The sequence below is a fragment of the Quercus robur genome, chromosome 8, assembly GCF_932294415.1.
Source record: "Quercus robur chromosome 8, dhQueRobu3.1, whole genome shotgun sequence".
NCBI lineage: Eukaryota > Viridiplantae > Streptophyta > Magnoliopsida > Fagales > Fagaceae > Quercus > Quercus robur.
In genome coordinates, this window is record NC_065541.1 from 12886516 (window position 1) to 12904343 (window position 17828).

General features: G+C 38.7%; 1 protein-coding gene across 1 annotated transcript; it reads left to right on the forward strand.

Moving 5' to 3' along the window:
• The first annotated feature begins 16083 nt into the window (after positions 1–16083).
• Positions 16084–17291, forward strand: LOC126695872 (uncharacterized). The gene is made up of 2 exons (XM_050392669.1): positions 16084–16569; positions 16680–17291. Exons 1-2 carry the CDS (start codon positions 16084–16086, stop codon positions 17289–17291), a joined length of 1098 nt encoding a protein of 365 aa, XP_050248626.1.
• Positions 17292–17828: the final 537 nt, after the last annotated feature.

Genomic DNA, 17828 nt, shown 5'->3' on the forward strand with positions numbered 1-17828 from the left:
GGTGTGTCTTTGATTGTTTATGTTTACTATTGCTCTTTTTTGTTAACCGAGCTCATTCTCCACTTGATGTCTCGAGTTGTGGTTGAATGATACAAGCTTGATAAATAGCTAATTTTTTAGCATGATGCGTTTGAAGATGAGTTATAGATATATGAGATTTGAAGAGAGACAAGAGGGGATGGCATAGAGATATAGTTTGTGTGATTTTTACAAAACTCTAAAGTTTTGATTTTTTTTTTTAATGTATTTTTTGTTTTGAGGTGGTTTGAAGAGTTTTTTTTTTTTGTTTTTTTGTTTTTTTTTTTTTTAACGGTTTAAAGAGGTCTAACCAAGGGTATTTCACATTGTTAGATAATAAAGTGATAAAGTCAAAATAAACCTAGCCACAAATGGGTTTATAGTTTAATTTCTATAAAGTAATTAAAACAAAATATTTAAATGTAAACAAAATCTATCTAGTGATATTTAGCAGAAAATAAAAGTCAAGATTACCGTGATTTCCTTGACTATGTATATGAGGTAACCTGTATGGCATAAACACAACACAAGGAAAAAAAGGGGAAAACATTCAATGTTGAAGAAAGAGATATTGTTAATGACAAAGCCCTAGGAAAAAAAAAAATATCAAGGTTTTCATTATCAGGTTCCATTCGTTGATGATTCTAAAGAAAAGATGATGGTTCCATTCGTAGATGCCTTGATGGCATAAACAAAACCCTGAAGGATAATGGTTGTACGCAATGTGGTGGTGATGGATGGTTGAAAGAGAGAGTTAGTGAGGAAAAGATAATTAGAGTGATGGGGGAGATGAGAGAGAGAGATTAGATTAGATTAGATTATTTTATTTGGTAGTATATATTATTTTAATGGATTAAATAGGAAAATAAAAGTTGGGATGTTAGGTGTGTTGCAAAATGGTATGGTATAATAGATAAAGTAACTTCTAAGATGGTAAAATGAAGTTTTTTGAAGAAACCGGATGTAAATGCTCTAAAGACAGAAAAAGAAATCGACACACCTATGCTTCGACCCTGTACCCCAACACGCTTTTTGATCAGCAAATTTTTTTAGCATTGATTTGAAGGTTTTGACACATGATCGGACCATCCCTTAAGGCCCAAAGTTCAGCTAGGAAACTCATGCCATAATAAACTCGTGCATGAGGCCAAACTCGTGCTTTCTATGACATTAAATAAACTCGTGCTTTCTGTGAAATTAAACTAACTCGTGCATGAGGCCACGTGCGGGGAAGGGTGTTAGTTTTTCTTCAGGACAAAACAAGATTGTCAAACTTTGTCTCCTTCGGCAGCAAAATATGAATCTATGGATAGACTATACTCCTTTCTTTTGGCTCCTTTTTCTATACTATTCACTTACTGTATACCTCGATCGTACTAATAAGTCTACTTTTTTTTTTCTCCAAAAAAAAAAAAAAAAAAAAAAATAGACCGATCAAAATGACACTTTTTTTTTTTTTTTTTTTAAAGTGGATCAAAATGACACTTGAAGCAGAATAAAAAAGACAAAGAAATAACTTAATGTAAATCAAACATCATTATAACTTAATGTAAATCCTTATTATTGGTCAACTTTTTTTTTTTTTGGTTTGTAGTCAAAACTGCTAACGTACATGTGCATTAATTATCTGCCAGGGTGTATTCCCGTTCCATTACGTGAGCTGCGTAGAAGTCTCACCACGCGAGTTTTCTGATCTTTCTATCCCGAGTGTAAACGGACCTTCGTTCCAGAAGGACAAATATTTCTTGTGCTTGGGAAATTGCTATAGCCCATCTTGATGATTCTTGATCCGTTCAACATAATGATTCTCTGCACCCGATCGAAGAATATAAAACGCTATATCTGAAGCTCATCAATCCTACACATTATTTCAAACGTTATCGAATGGTCAGTGCATCCGCATCAGTGTACATAAGACAGCAGCCATGCATGCGAGGAAGCTTCACTTATATATATATATATATATATATATATATATTGTTAGGTACTATAGATTTAGATTGAAATATTTAAAATCACTTTTCTATTGTATTGGCAAACCGAGAACAAAACATGTCTAGACTAAGTTTTTAGGCAATGCTTAAAAGTGATTGTTTCAAGGTTTAAGTCCAGCTGATTGTAGAAAAAGGGGGTGTGGTTCTGCCTTGCTTGACCGACCAAGATTTAGGCTCGACCAATTGAAAATCGTAGGTCTAGTTTTTTCTACAGAATTTTAAACAAGTCCAAGCTCGCGAAAACGTTTTGGGTTTCATCTAAACTTTTCCACATATATAAAGGAAACCCGAGCCACATTTTGAAGACTTTTGAGAGACTTTGGAGGTGCTCTTGTGAAATTTAAAAGGTATTGCCCCTTCCTCTTTCAAAGTCATTGCCGGAAATCATTCTCATATCATTAGATTCAGTAGATCTGAAGTTGCTGCTACAAGATCAACAATTGTTAATGATCTAAACCTTCAAGGGTGGTCTTGGAGTCACAAACAGGAGAGTTTGTGTTGCTAAACCTTTGAGTAGGATCTCAAAGTCACAAGCAAGGCGGTTTGTGTTGGTGTAAATCCAAGAAAAGAAGGAGTTTGTGGATTTGGAACTTGCATGTAGTCGTGTCAGTAAGTTACTACATGAGGTAGCAACAGATTTAGGTTAAATCTGATTGTAAAAACTTCAATTATCTTATAGTGGATTTACTTTACCTTGAGGATAGTTAAGTTAAATATTTCCCAAGTTTTTACCTTGAAACGGTTATTTTCATCAGTTTTCTTGGGTCATCATATTGTGATGTTATTTACTTTTCCGCATTTATGCATGATATGATTTATGCTTGTTTAACCTAGATCTGAATAATAAACCTAAACAATCTCTTTGTTAATATATTAGGTTAAAAAATCTGGTTTAAGGGGTCTAATCGAACAAACAAGTGGTGTCAGAGCAGCTTAGCTCTTGTTTTTAAGTTTCTGAACCTAGAGTGGATTCGTGACCTCTGCTGTCATGGATTCTTGTGTCTCGCTTCTTCAAAGCAACTAGGATGAGAATTGAATCTATTTCATCTTGGACTATATGGCTTTTTAAATGTGCTAATCCTATCCTTGAATATTTACGCATAACTACTTCTTTCAATAATTATGTTTGTTATACTACTTTAATTGCTTTAAAGGCATGTGATATTTGGATAGTAGTTGTTTTAGACACATGACAAGTCAAAAAGCTTTGTTCAAGACTCTTTTTGAAGGAAAGATAGTATTGTCACCTTTGGAGATGGAAGCAAGTGTTAGGATCATTACTGTGTAGTGTAGTGTTGTTGTGATAAACATTGTAATTCAATATTACTATACTGTGGTATGCTTTACTACTGTATGAGGCTTGTAAGTTAAGCTAGGTTAAGAGGATTGGGTGTGGTTAGTGGCAGTTAAGGGAAGCTACGGGTAGTTAGTTGGTTAGGGTGAGTGGCAGAGTCAGATAGACATAACTGATCTTGTATAAGAGAGGACAGGTGAGATTGTAACAGACTCAAGCAATTGATTGATGAATTAGTATCATTCTTCTCTACCTCAATCTCTTTTAACATCTCTACTCTCTATCTTCCTATTTCTCTCTATTACTCTGTTCCAGTACTCTTGTTCTGGAGGTGAAGCTGACCTCTAATTCAGCAATTACTCATAGAAGCACTTGTAATCCTTACAATTTGGTATCAAAGCAAGCTTTCCTAATCAACCATGACAGAGATAAGTGTTATAGCAGCAACCAATGAAGCTATTGCATCGCTTAGAACCACCATTGATCATCATACTAAAGAATTCCAGGAGATGCGAACTTTACAAGAAATTCACACATGAACTCTGAATGAGATGAGTCAACAGTTGAATATGGTGTTACAAAAATTAAGTTCTTTTGATGAAGGTTCACAGGGATTCCAGTCTCAGAGAAATGGTGAGAATATGAACCCTAATTCTGCGTTATTACCTGTATCTGGCACCATGAAATTGGAATTTCCAAGATTCTTTGGGGAAGATCCTGCGAGTTGGGTCTACAAGGCTAATCAATATTTCAGATACTACAACACCCCCATTGGAGAAAAGTTGATGTTAGCTTCATTTCATATGGAAGGTGAGGCCCTGATTTGGTTCCAAGAAGGTGAGGAAACAGGGGTGTTTCATGATTGGGATTCTCTAATTCAAACTTTGCATGTAAGGTTTGGTACCACTGCATATGATGACCCTATGGAAACACTAACAAGATTGAGATAGACCTCTTCTGTGGTAGTGTATAAGGCCCAATTCGAAGTTTTGTCAAATAGGATCAAGGGTCTTTCATCTGCACATAAATTGAGTTGCTTTCTTAGTGGGTTGAAGGATGAGATTAGACTTCCTATACGAATGCTTAATCCTCAGTCACTGAATGAGGCTTTTGGGTTGTCCAAGATTCAAGAGGAGTACAATTAGAGCTATAAAAAGAGTTCCAAGAATTTATTAGAACCAGGTAAGTCCTCCCTTCGTGGTCCACCTCCTAAAATACCAACTCTGACAGATGCTAAGAATAATAGGTTACCCATTAAGAGAATATCTCCTGCTCAAATGGAGGAAAGAAAGAAAAAGGGTTTATGTTACAATTGTGATGAGAAATGGGGTCCTGGTCATAAGTGTAAAAATGCCATGCTATTTCTTCTTGATTGTGTGGAGTTTATGCCTAATGCTAATCCAGGAGTGCACATTACTAAGTTAGATGATAGTACTGGTAGTTATGCATCTAAAAACTCTTTAGATTGTCAAGATAGTGGTGTTGAGGAGGCTGGTATTATACTCTATGCTCTAAGTGGTGCTCCTACTTCTGGTACCATGAGAGTGAGGGGTAAAGTCCAGCATAAGTTTGTGATAATTTTGATAGATTCGGGCAACACCCACAACTTTGTTGATATTGTATTATTTTCTTAGTTGCATAAACCTGTGGACAGTACACAAATCTTGGAGGTAAAGGTTGCTAATGGTGAGGTGCTTAGAACTCATGGCTTGTGCAAAGATGTTCCTATTATGTTGCAAGGACATCAATTTTTGATTCAACTGCATGTTTTGCCTATGGGAGGGTGTGACTTGATCTTAGGTACTCAGTGGTTGAGCAACCTTAGGGTTATTCAATGGGACATCAAATTGCTAACCATGTGCTTCTTGTATGGTTAAGGGTCTGTACTTCTCCATGATTTAAAGGGGGCAGAAGGTAATCTCATTCAAGATGGGGTTCATTTCTTGAAGGAACCTGTTAAAAGGGGTTTGGTTTTGTAGATTTCTGATTCCACTCAAACTGCAGAGGGTGCTGCTTAGATTCCTACACAGGTTGTTACTTTGCTGAAGGAATTTGAGGCAGTATTTGCCACACCTGTGGGCTTACCTCCCAATAGGGGGCATGAGCATCAAATTCAGCTCAAGGAGGGTGCCCAAGCCGTTGTCCAAAGACCATATAGGTACCCCTTTTACCAAAAGAATGAAATTGAAAAAATAGTCAAGGAATTGCTTTTTGTAGGTTCAATTAGGCATAGTTGCAATCCATTTGCATCTTCTATTCTTCTGGTTAGGAAGGCTGATGGTTCATGGAGAATGTGTATATACTATAAAGCTTTAAATCAAGATACTATTAAAGACAAATATCCTATTCCTGTCATTGATGAATTGTTGGATGAAGTGGAAGGTGCTTATGTGTTTTCTAAGTTGGATTTAATGTCTGGTTACCATCAAATCAGAACAGAGGAAGAGGATATACACAAAACTGCTTTTAGGACACATGAGGGGCATTATGAATTCTTGGTTATGCCATTTGGCTTGACCAATGCCCCCTCTACCTTCCAATCCTTAATGAATGCTATTTTTAAACCATTTTTGAGGAAGTTTGTCCTTGTGTTCTTTGATGACATCCTAGTATTCAACAAGTCTTTTTTGGATCACATTGGTCATCTTAGATTAGTTTTTGAAATGTTGGCAAAGCATCAACTTTATGCTAAACAATCCAAGTGCATGTTTGCTACTAATGAGGTGGAGTACCTTAGACACCTTATCTCTAGTGAGGGAGTTAGAACTGACCCTAAGAGGATTGTTGCTATGCAGCAATGGCCAGTCCCTAAAGATGTGAAGGCCTTGAGAGGGTTCCTTAGATTGATTGGATACTATAGGAAGTTTGTGAAGGGTTATGGCCAAATTGCAGCCCCTTTGACTGCCCTTTTGAAGAAAGACTCCTTTGTTTGGACTTCAGAGGCTGATAATGCTTTTCAAAGGCTTAAGGCAACTGTTTCTTGCCCTCCTGTCTTGGCCTTGCCTGATTTTACCAAATCCTTCACTGTGGAGTGTGATACTTCAAGTTTGGGCCTTGGAGTTGTCTTGATGCAATACCACAAGCCTATTGCTTATCACAACCAAGCTCTGAAGGGAAGTAAGCTCTCTCTCTCTCCATTTATAAGGAGTTATTGGCCTTGGTGGTAGCAGTAAAGAAATGGAGACCTTACCTATTGGGGAGCCCTTTTGTTATCAAGACTGACCACCACAGTCTTAAGTATTTGTTGGAACAAAAAGTGGGTACCCTAGCCCAACAAAAATAGATTTCTAAGCTATTGGGCTATGCTTTCATAGTGGAGTATAAGTAAGGCCAAGAGAATGTGGTTACTGATGCCCTTTTTAGAAGGCAGTGTGATGTTGTTGTTGTTTCTTCTTCTAATTTAGCTCAGTCTGAAGCCTTGGTCCTTGCTGCAAATAGTTCCTGTGGTGCTAATGTTTGTGATGCTTCTACAGGTACTTTATGCATTATCTCATTTCCCACTCCTTCTTGGCTGTTTGAGCTCAAGAGCAGTTCTGATTTTGATCCAAAGCTAAAGGCTATGTTGCAAGCTGTACAGTCAAGTTCCAACAGTTCTCTAGGGTTCACGTTCTGTAATGGGCTGCTATTTTACAAAGGTAGATTGTATTTGGGTGACTCTAATTACGATTTGAAGGCTGTGGTGTTGCAACAAGTACATTACAGCCCTTGGGGGGGTCACTCTGGTTACCTAAAGACCTTGCACAGGCTTCAAAAGGATTTTATTTGGCCTGGCTTGAGGTAAGATCTAAAGCAATATGTGAAAGAGTGTGACAACTATTAGAAACTTAAGCATTAAACTTGTTTTCTTACTGGATTGTTGCAACCCTTGCCCATTCCTGAGAAACCATGGTTGGATGTGAGCATGGACTTTGTTGAAGGTTTGCCTAAGTCCCATTTGAAGTCTGTGGTGTTTGTGGTTGTAGATAGACTCACCAAATACACTCATTTCATGGCTCTTTCCCATCCTTACATTGCTACCAAGGATGCTAATCTTTGTTTGCATTATGTGTTTAAGCTGCATAGGATGCCTTCAACCATTGTTAGTGATAGAGATCTAGTTTTTACCTCACTCTTTTAGAAAGAATTGATGAAGTTACAGGGTGTTTCCCTAGCCATGTCCTCAGCTTATCACCTTCAATCTGATGGCCAAACTGAGGTGGTGAATAAAAGCTTGGAGCACTACCTAAGGGTCTTTGCAATTGATAGGCCTAGCACTTGGGTGGAATGGCTGCCTTTAGTAAAATTCTGGTTCAATACCAACTTCCACACCTCAATTAAGATGACACTCTTTGAAGCCTTGTATGGATACCTTCCCCTAAGGGTTTTGGACTATGTGGCTGGTACTACAAGGGTTGATGCAGTGGATTTGATGTTAAGGGACAAGTAGCATATTCTCTCTTTGCTCAAGATGAACTTGTGTGCTGCCCAAGAGCGTATAAGGTGGTTTGCTAATCAGAAAAGGGTGGAAAGGTTCTTTGCTGTGGGGGAATGAGTGTACCTCATATTGCAGCCCTACAAGCAGACTTCAGTGCACAACAAAAAGCTTAGTAAGCTTGCTCTAAGGTATTATGGGCCATTTAAGGTTCTTCAGAAGATTGGGGAATTTTGCTACAAGCTGGATCTGCCTCTTGGTTCCTTGATCCATCCTGTGTTCCATGTATCCAACCATAAGGCTAAATTGGGCAATCAAGTGGTGCCAAGACCCATTTTACCAGCTGTCAATGCTGAAATGGTGCTTACTTTTGAACCTATGCTGATTTTGGACAAGAAATCAATCAAGCTAAGGAGCAGGATTGTGACTCAAGTGTTAGTGTAGTGGCAAGGAGAGAGCGAAGAAGATGCTACCTGGGAAATACTATATGACTTACAGACCAGGTTCCTTCATCTTGTGGGCAAGGTTCTTTAAGGGGGGGCAAATTGTTAGGATCATTACTATGTAGTGTGGTGTTGTTGTGATAAAAATTTTAATTCAATATTACTATATTGTGGTATGCTTTATTATTGTATAAGGCTTGTAAGTTGACCATAGTTAGTTAAGTTGGGTTAAGAGGATTGGGTGTGGTTAGTGGCAATTAAGGAAAGCTACGGGTAGTTAGTTTGTTAGGGTGAGTGACAGAGTCAGATAGACATAACTGATCTTGTATAAGAGAGGACGAGTAAGATTGTAACAAACTCAAGCAATTGATTGAAGAATTAGTGAGCAAAACATGCTTCCCACATCCACGTTTTGCATTTTGTTTTTTTGTTTTCTTTTTTTCAAGCTATGATTGTTGACTTTTCTCTCGTGAACAGTGCACTGTTCACGGGACCCACAAACTTCACTTTTCAGCAATTTTTTCATTAAAAATGGGTCCCATGGTACTATTCACACATTTAAAAATTATTTTGTTACAGTGTTTTCAGTTTTCAATTTTTAATTTTTCAGTTTTCAGTTGTATCCAAACGGACCCTTAGTATCATTCTTCTCAACCTCAATCTCCCTCAACCTCTTTACTCTCTATCTTCCTATTTCTCTCTATTCCCCTGTCCTAGTACTCTTGTTCTGGAGGTGAAGCTGACCTCTAATTCAACAATTACTCATAGAAGCACTTGTAATCCTTACCCAAGTCAGTCATCCAAGGTATTGTAATAATAGACATTCCAGGGCTGCCCGTGTTTGAAGATGTGTGGTTCGTGGATGGGTTGAAGGTGAACATGCTGAGCATCAGTCAAATATGTGACAATGGACTGAATGTGTTGTTTACTAAGTATGAATATGAGATACTTGATGATAGTGGTGACTGCATATGTGTTGGAATAAGAATAGCTGATAATTGTTACGATATAACACCAAGCATAAATATAGGACCGAAGTGGGCCGAATGAGCCGAATTGACTAAAGTGGGCCGAAATGAACTGAAATCTACCTAAATTCACAAATTCTCTTCACCTATGTATAGGTCAAAATCATATCTCGAACAAGAAATATGAGTACAAAAATTCAATTGATCGTGAGGAAGGTAATAGGCACTACATAACATTTGTCTTGCAATACTACCTCATTTTGAATAACTCTTGGTGATTAACAAATGAAAGGTAAATTAAAATATTGGCTCTTGTTTTTTGGGGAGCAATGTCCATTGTTACGTATCTGCATCAAGAATGATACAAATAGGTGGCATTGATGGTTTTCCTAGAGTGGGTGTTCAATACTTTAAGGGAAATAGGCTTTTGCAGTTTTTAATTTGAAATCGTTTAAAAAAGAAATTGGTGGCATTTCATGTCCTCTACTTGTATTTCTAGCTTGTTAAAAATTCAATAACGTTTTGTTATATTTTTTTGGTAAAAATCTAGTAGAGTTCCATACCAATAGTGTGTCACAAGACATGCAACATGATCCTTACCATTTCATGGTGATGATTTGATAACATTTTGTCTTATCTTCACGGCAAAAATTTGGTAGAATTAAGCTTTAGGTGCATCGTGATAAGAAACTCTGCCATAATGCACTGCATTGATAGCTTCCTATGTGGTACATGTCGTACGTTGTTTGGGCGTCTTAAACATCAAATGAAACAAACATATTTAAGTATAAAATCTTGAAAAAGGAAATTCCTTAGATCATTGCTTAACAGATTTGAAAAGTTAGGTAAGGCCACTTGTATGCACCAACTCATGAGATGTGATGCAATTGCTCTATGGATTATACATGAATAATTAGTGATCTACCATGTGAAACCCTAATTTCAGGTTCAAAAACACATAAAAAAGACATTAAAATAATTTAGTTAGCATCTTATACTATTTAATTTGAATCAAGGGTCAATTTTGTGGTTTATGTAATTTTTATCATGAAATAGGTGCAATCTAGTAGATTTCAAGTGTTTTTCCATTTCTCTAGTAATTTTGGTGAGTGTCAGAGTTTTTTTCTATAGTTTCAATGGAGTATAGGGTTTATCTAGCATTTCTGGCGGTATTAGGGGTATATTAGTGTGATTTAGAGTTAATTTGGTCATTTGGGTTATCTTTAGGATATTTTGGTAATTTCTATTGAATTCAAGGTTAATTAAGTAAATTTTGAGGTTTTGAAGGTAGTCTGGTCATTTTTGTTTTATTTAGGCTTAATTTGGTGATTTTGAATACCTAAATGGAGTTTTGGTAATTTCCTAAGGTTTAAGGATATTTCGTAATTTCCATCAAATTGTGGTAATTTTGGTAATTTCCTTTTTTTTTGGGGGGGGGGGGGGGGGAGGGGTTTGGTATTTTCTATGGTTCAGGGGTAATTAGAGGTATTTGGTTATTCCCTTAAATTTAGTAGCTTTTTGGTAATTTTATTAATTGTAGAAAAATTTGTGTAATCATCCTAAAGTGTAATGACCTAAGTGTGATTTTAGGAAGTGTAGGGGTTTAAGTGTAATTTCTTTGAATGATAGAGGCTTAAGTAAAATTTAAAAAAATTTAGGATTTTAGTGTGATTTAAACAAAGTTTGAGGTGTTTGTGCAATTTTCATTAAGAAGGGGTGTTTTTGTAATAAAGTAAAGATGTAAGGACCATTTTGTAATTCTGAAAGGTCAGTGGTTTGGCTTTGGATTTGGGTTTGAGTTTATACTTAGGCCGAAATGGATTGTTAGAAGGTGGATTTAGGCATTTAAAATCAAAAGGTTGGGCTCCATTTAAGTGGGTTTAGGTTTGGGCTATGTTTTAGATAGATTGGGGTTGCTATGTTCTTAGTTATAAGAGAGGAGGCATACAGGCCAAGTGGGCTTGGGGTTTTAGATTTAGTCAAACGGGGTTTCATTTTCTTTTGTTATTGCTCACACTTTGATCTTTATTGCCGAATCTACCATCCATTTTTTCCTTTCTAATTCTTAGTTCCAGCCCCTTTTTTTTTTGGTCTGGTTAGTGGAAGAGAATTGATCAATGGAAAATTTAAAAGAAAAAAAAATTAATATCACTTTTATGGAAAATATAAAAAGTTGTAAGAGATCAAAAACATCAATTTTTTTTTTCTTTTCTCACAAAATTTTTCTAAAACTATTTCCTAAAACAATGCTCTTAAAGCATCCATTAAATTTTTCTTTATTTTTTATTTTAATCTCACATCCTTTCTTTTCATGCCTTCAACAATGGTTCTAAGAGCATTCACACCCAGACTTGCAAATGCCATACGTTGGCATATTTAGCATCAAAGCCTCAAAAAGTCCCCATTACCCTAACTTGTAAACCCAAAAAAATTTACAAGTCCACTACAATACTGTCCCAAATATACAAGCATACAGTAGCACAATCCCATATCCCAAATATTATTTTTTATTCCAAATTTTTGCTATTTTTCTCTCTTCAGTGTCTCTTCTCAATCTTCTACTCTCCTTCTTTCCACAACAATCCAATCCAAACTCCTCTCTCTCATCACATCTCTCTTTAACTCACGATGGTGGGTATTTTATGGTGTGGGCTCCTGCATGGGTCAAGTGACGGTGTGGGTATGGCGGCTTGAGCTAGGTCGTGGGTTTAGCGGCGTGGAGGTGGGTTGTGGTGAGGTGGGTCATGGTGAGGTTGTGCGTGGCAAGCTAGGTCGCGGCCTCACAGCGTGGATTCTGATGAGGTGAGTCACAAAATCACAATAGAGGTGAGTTTAAGGTGGATTCCGATGGGGTTTAGGGTGGATTCCGACTCTGATGGTGGTTGGATTTTGATTTTTTGCTATGGATTTTTTTTTTTTTTTTTTTGGATTTGGATGGTTGGGTTTTTTGCTATGGATGTTTGTTTTTTGGATTTGGATGGTTGGATTTTTTGTTATGAATTTTTGTTTTTTGGACTTTGGATTCTAATGAGGCTTGGGTTTAGCATGGATTGGATGGTTTGGTTTGGTCTAGCATGGTGGTGGTGTGGTGGTTGATATAAAATGATTCTTGGTGGTGGGTGGTGTGAATGTCACAATGCGGAGGTGGGTGATGATCAAGAAGCTAGACGGTGGTGGTGGTGGTTGTGGGTGGTTAAGAGAGAGAGTAAGAGAAATAGAGATTAGAGAGAGAAATGGGAAATATTCTTATATTATTTTAATGTGTGGTATGGTAAAATAAAATTTGGGATGTTAGGTGTGTTGTAAAATGGTATGGTATAAGTGATAAAATAGCTTTTGAGATGGTAAAATAGAATTTTTTGTAAATACCGGATGTGAATGCTCTAAGAGGAAGTTTGTAGGGGCTTCTGCCCGTAGATGTCTTGAGTTTTGGTTGTAGTTTCAAATAGTTTTGAAGGTGTATTTGTTCATGGACTTTAGGTAACCTGGAAGGATTTATGCTTGTTATGGGTCAAGTAAGATCGAATGCAGTGGACTGAACCATAATTTTAGCCTGAGGGGTCAAAGTATGAATTAAAAATTTCTTGAAATTCAAGGATAATTAATATATTAAGATTTTAAAATTTTTATAAGGTACATTTAAGATTTAAAACTAAATTAATACGTAGAAAATAAAATTAGCATGCATTTAATGTTAATAACATATAAAGAAAAGAAATGATACAAAATTTTGTTAAGATTGACTAAAATTTATTCCAATCCTCTAACTTTGTTTTTATTCAATTGATTCCTCTAAATTTCAAATTTATTTAATTCAGGCCTTTTGTCCAATCCCATTAAAAAAAAACTTCCGTTAAGTATGCAATTAACTAATGAAAAAAGATATTTTGAAAAAAAGAAATCTCACATAAAAAAATATATATAATATTTTTATTAATTTTATAGATTTTTTTTCTTGTGAAAATAATATTTTTTTAATGGAAATTTTAAAAAATAAACTAGATAGAAGATCTTAATTAAATAAATTTGAAACTTAGAGGACTCAATTAAATTAAAGTAAATTTAAAGGACTGAAATGAATTTCAACCAAATTTAAAGGGAGAAATTTACATTTTTGCTAAATTTCTTCTAAGAACCTCTCTTTCAATATGCATGAATCAAAGAGACATTTAGAAAATTGTAGGGACACGATTATTTAACGGCCCAAGAATGACGTTGGGCTCGCACATGAAAGATCCCTCACAATATGATTTGTAGAGAGTGGGCTTAAAAGGCTGGCCTTTGATCACGGGGCGATGATCCAGACCTGATTTTAGGGGAACTCATGTAAAAAAGGGGTTCAGCCTGGACATCCAAGCCCTACAGCTTCGTAGCCTGAGGGATTGGACTCCTCGGACTTGGTCCGAGGAGCATTAAGGTCTTCCCCCGGTTACCCGGCTATGGGTTTTTTGGGGTGTGCATATATCGTTAAGGTGTTTTCACCCCTGGAGTCTTTCTCCTGGAGGTGGGATGGGAGGCCCTACTTTTCGGCCATCCTCTCCTCCTGATTACTTTACCTTTTCTTTTATACTAGCCTACGTTCGCTGTCCTTCGTCCACGTGTAGGGTCAACCTTTCCAAGACTGATATTTGTCCCGTCAGTCTAATCCCAGAATCGTTGGGGGTGGTTGATAAAGCCGAAGAATCCGGTTCTGTTAGGTACAGAGTCTTATCTGGAAAGGGTAGTAAGGGCAGCTTTCCCGAGATATTTTAGATCTTCTTTCAAGTTTGTTCCTATACCTTTTTTACCCCTCTTCTCAATGGAACTTTGGGTTTGCCGAGGACTGAACTGTCCTCGGCTGCATCTCCGGGCCACTTTGTGCTTTATATTTTTGAGCTTGGGCCATAGCCTTCTTCGGCTTGGGCCTTTGGACTCCCCATGAGCAAGTGGGCCTGGCCCATAAATTATTGGGCCCCACAAAAATATTTTACTTTTATTGTGAATTTTATTTTATCAATATTCATAATTGAAAATTTTTGTTTCATAGTTGCAGTAGAAACATTGTAAAAGAAAGCTTAAGTACAATCACTTTGCAAATAATTTGGTAGGATGCTAATATTCTACTCCTTACCAAACCTTTGGTACAATTTAAAAAAAAAAAAAAAAAAAAAAAAAAAAAAAAAAAAAAGAAGAAGATAAATACGAGAAACATATATGTGCTTGGAGTCCACTACCATCTCCATTAATTTGAAGATAAAAACTAATATGGAATATATTGATAAAAGGAAAATTAATATGAAATATATTGATAAAAAAATAAAAAATAAAAAGAGGGGAAGCGCACTATTCAAAAGCAAGAAATTACCTTAAATATAAATTATTCTACTCCTTACCATACAATTTAGGAAAGAAAAGTTGGTACAATTTAGGGGAAAATATGATAAATAGAAAATATATATGTGTGCTTTAAATTCACTGCCATCTCCATTAAAATTTTGAACAACAAACCTAATATGGAATATATTGAAAAAAAAAAAAAAAAAAAAAGAGAAGAGGAAGTGCACATATGCATATACAACAGCAAGAAATTACCTTAAAATATAAATAAATAAAAGATTAATGTACGGCACCAAGGTCCCAAGACCCAGATGGGCCCTGGGCTCAGGCCCAATGGCACGGCCCCATCGCCCTAAGCTCTGCTTGAAACTGCCTTCAAAGAATACGAGTTTTGGGCCTCGGCTCCTGAACTATGCTCGGCATAAAACTTCCCGAACGGTCAGTGAAACCGTGCCTGGGTGCACCATAGGATGCACGGGGAACATCACTACCGAGCAAATTCACCTGAGTTGGAACCAAATTCCAAGGCCATAATCATTACATTCCACTCTCACCTAAACATCCACTTATAACAGATAATATTGGACCTTCAATTGCACTAACAATGGCAGTAATCATGATCTCCCCACTAACTTAAAGCTATAAATAGAAGAAGTTGGGGAAGGAGAAGGGGTTCAGAAAAAAGGAGAGAAGAAATAGTCATTTAGGAAGAGAGGGGGAATATTACTTTGAGTCTTTGTACCAAGAACGACCCAAAGTAGGAAATCCTGAAGCCCACTTTATAAATAAATTGTGAGCCCAAGTGAGGTTGGGTCCAACAGTCTCATTTCAGGCTTGCACAATTGGCGCCCACCATGGGGCTCTCCTACAAAGTTGTGGTTCGACTGAGACTCAAATAAGGGAAATGTCCGAGGGATGTTCGAGAGGGCGTGCCCAGAGCGGTTCCGTGGCATCTTCTCGGAGATCCACGTGGCAGAAAAGAAGATAGAAAGGGCGCGAGGATAGGGAGTGCCTGCGAGGAGAGGAAGGGTCTGGCCTGGGAAAAGGGTCGAATCAGACCCGCCGAATGGTGTCGGGTGTCTCGGGACACGGACAGTATGATGATAGAGACCGAGAGCTGGAGTGGTTGCACAGACTGGTAATGGATCTAGAGTTGGAAGCAAGGGGTCGACGCCAAGAAAGGGACCGCCACCACCGGCAAAGGGGAAATGATAGCACGGGAAATCGGGGCGAAGAGGGCTCTAGCTAATCCGGTACACAACGATTCCAAAACCAATCACCCTCTCAAGAATCACACCGGCGTAGGAATCGCTCACACTCCCGAGAGACACGTTATCCCCAGAACTGTTCACGTTTGCATGGATACGAGGACCGAGGATCGGATTCGCCAGAGGAACGGCGACCCCACAATGCTGCCATGGATGCCATGAGCCGAGCCTTACGAAGGGCTGCTCGGTTGCCATTCTCTGATGAAATTGAACGGGCCCCTGTGCCGAGTAGATTTACAAGACCGCCATTCAATTCCTACGATGGGAAGACGGACCCTGTGGAGCATGTCAGTCATTATATCCACATGATGTCCTTGCATGCACACAATGATGCATTGATGTGTAAGGTATTTCCCTCTAGTCTCGGCTCCATGGCCCTGAGATGGTTCAATAGGTTACGAAAAGGCTCCATTCATAGCTTTGCCGAGCTGATTCAAGAGTTCGGCGGCAGATTCGTGACATGCAGCCGAGTGCCGCAGCCGGTGGATGCGCTACTTTCCATAAAGATGAGGGTAGGTGAAACCCTTCGAAGTTACGCCAGCCGGTACTGGGAACTCTACAACAAGATCGGTGGAGGAAATGAGAAGATAGCGGCAAGCACCTTCAGGATGGGGCTCCCCGAAGACTCTGAATTACAGGAGTCGTTGACAAAAAGACCTCTCGAGGATATGAGGCAACTTATGAGACGCATTAAGGAGTATAAACGCCTGGAAGATGATCGGTTGCAAAATAAGGGGAAAGCCCCGTTACTCGGGAGATCTCGGCAGGGCATTATCCCAGCAAGACCGAAAAAAGATTTCAAGATGCAGGAACCAGAGGCGCAAATTGAAGGAGTTAATGTGGCGTTCAAAGAACCTGTGCACAAAATTCTAGATCGGTTTAGGAATGAATCATTCTTCAGGTGGCCGAACAAAATGGGGGGTGACCCATCTCGGAGGAACCAAAACTTGTATTGCACATACCATAGGGACAAAGGGCACACCACCGAGCAGTGTCGGGTACTAAAAGATCATCTCGAGCAATTAGTAAAAGCAGGGTATCTGAAAGAGTTTGCAGTGGACTCCGCAGACCAGGATGCCGGCCAGGGTGTTCAGTAGAAAAGGAATCCCCTCCCACCACGCTGGGAGTGATCGAAGTCATCCACGCTACCCCGAGAAGTACAGCAGTAGCTAAAGGGGTACTGACAGTGGCTTACACGGAAGGAGAATCACCCGAGAAGAAGATGAAAGTTGGTCGGTTAACCATCTTTTTCGACGAAGAAGACTTGGAAGGGACGATCCAACCTCATGATGATGCGTTGGTAGTAACAGCTCGGATAAGCGGGTTCTTGGTGAAAAGAGTGATGATAGACCAAGGAAGCGAAGCCGACGTGATGTACCCAGATCTGTTCGAAGGGCTCGGATTGAAGAGTCAGGATTTGGCGAAATATGACATGCCGCTGGTCTTGTTTGACGGAAGAGTCGTGGTTCCCAAAGGGCAAATTTCTCTCTCGGTGGACATGGAAGGCAAGGAAGTAATAGTGACCTTCATAGTAGTCCGGTCATTCTCACTATACACTACAATCCTGGGAAGGCTATGAATTCACGCAATGAAGGCCGTTCCGTCCACCCTGCACGTGAAAGTGAAATTTCCCACCGAGTATGGAGTTGTCGTGGTGCGAGGGAACCAACGAGTGGCTAGGCAGTGTCTTGTCTCCGCGGTCAGATGGAAGAGCGAACAGCTCGGACAAGCGGAGGAGACCGAAAAAGAAACTTTATAGCAATTACAGAAGCCCCAAGGGGAAACGGGGGCGGGCGTTGCCGAGGAGGTTTTAAAGGTCAGAATTTTTCCGGACGCTGACAGGTATTTCCAGATAGGCACAAGCATGAATGACTGAGAAAAGGTAGAAATGTTGTTGTTCCTTTTACAGAACGTGGATGTTTTTGCCTGGAGCCCGTATGAAGTGCCCGGCGTAGATCCCGAGTTCATTGTCCACAAGCTTAACGTGGACCCATCATTTCCCCCGAAAAAGCAAAAACCGAGGAGAGCATCAAAGGATCATGTTGACGCGGTGAACTTGGAAGTCCAGAGGCTGAAGGAAGCAGGGGTGATAAGGGAAATATTCTTCCCGAGGTGG

Excerpts from the sequence above, each read along its gene's own strand:
- LOC126695872 (XM_050392669.1), top strand. The coding sequence starts at position 16,084 with ATGGCCCTGAGATGGTTCAATAGGTTACGAAAAGGCTCCATTCATAGC. Across the intron at positions 16,570-16,679 it reads ATGTGGCGTTCAAAGAACCT|GGACAAAGGGCACACCACCG; the intron begins GTGCACAAAATT and ends CACATACCATAG.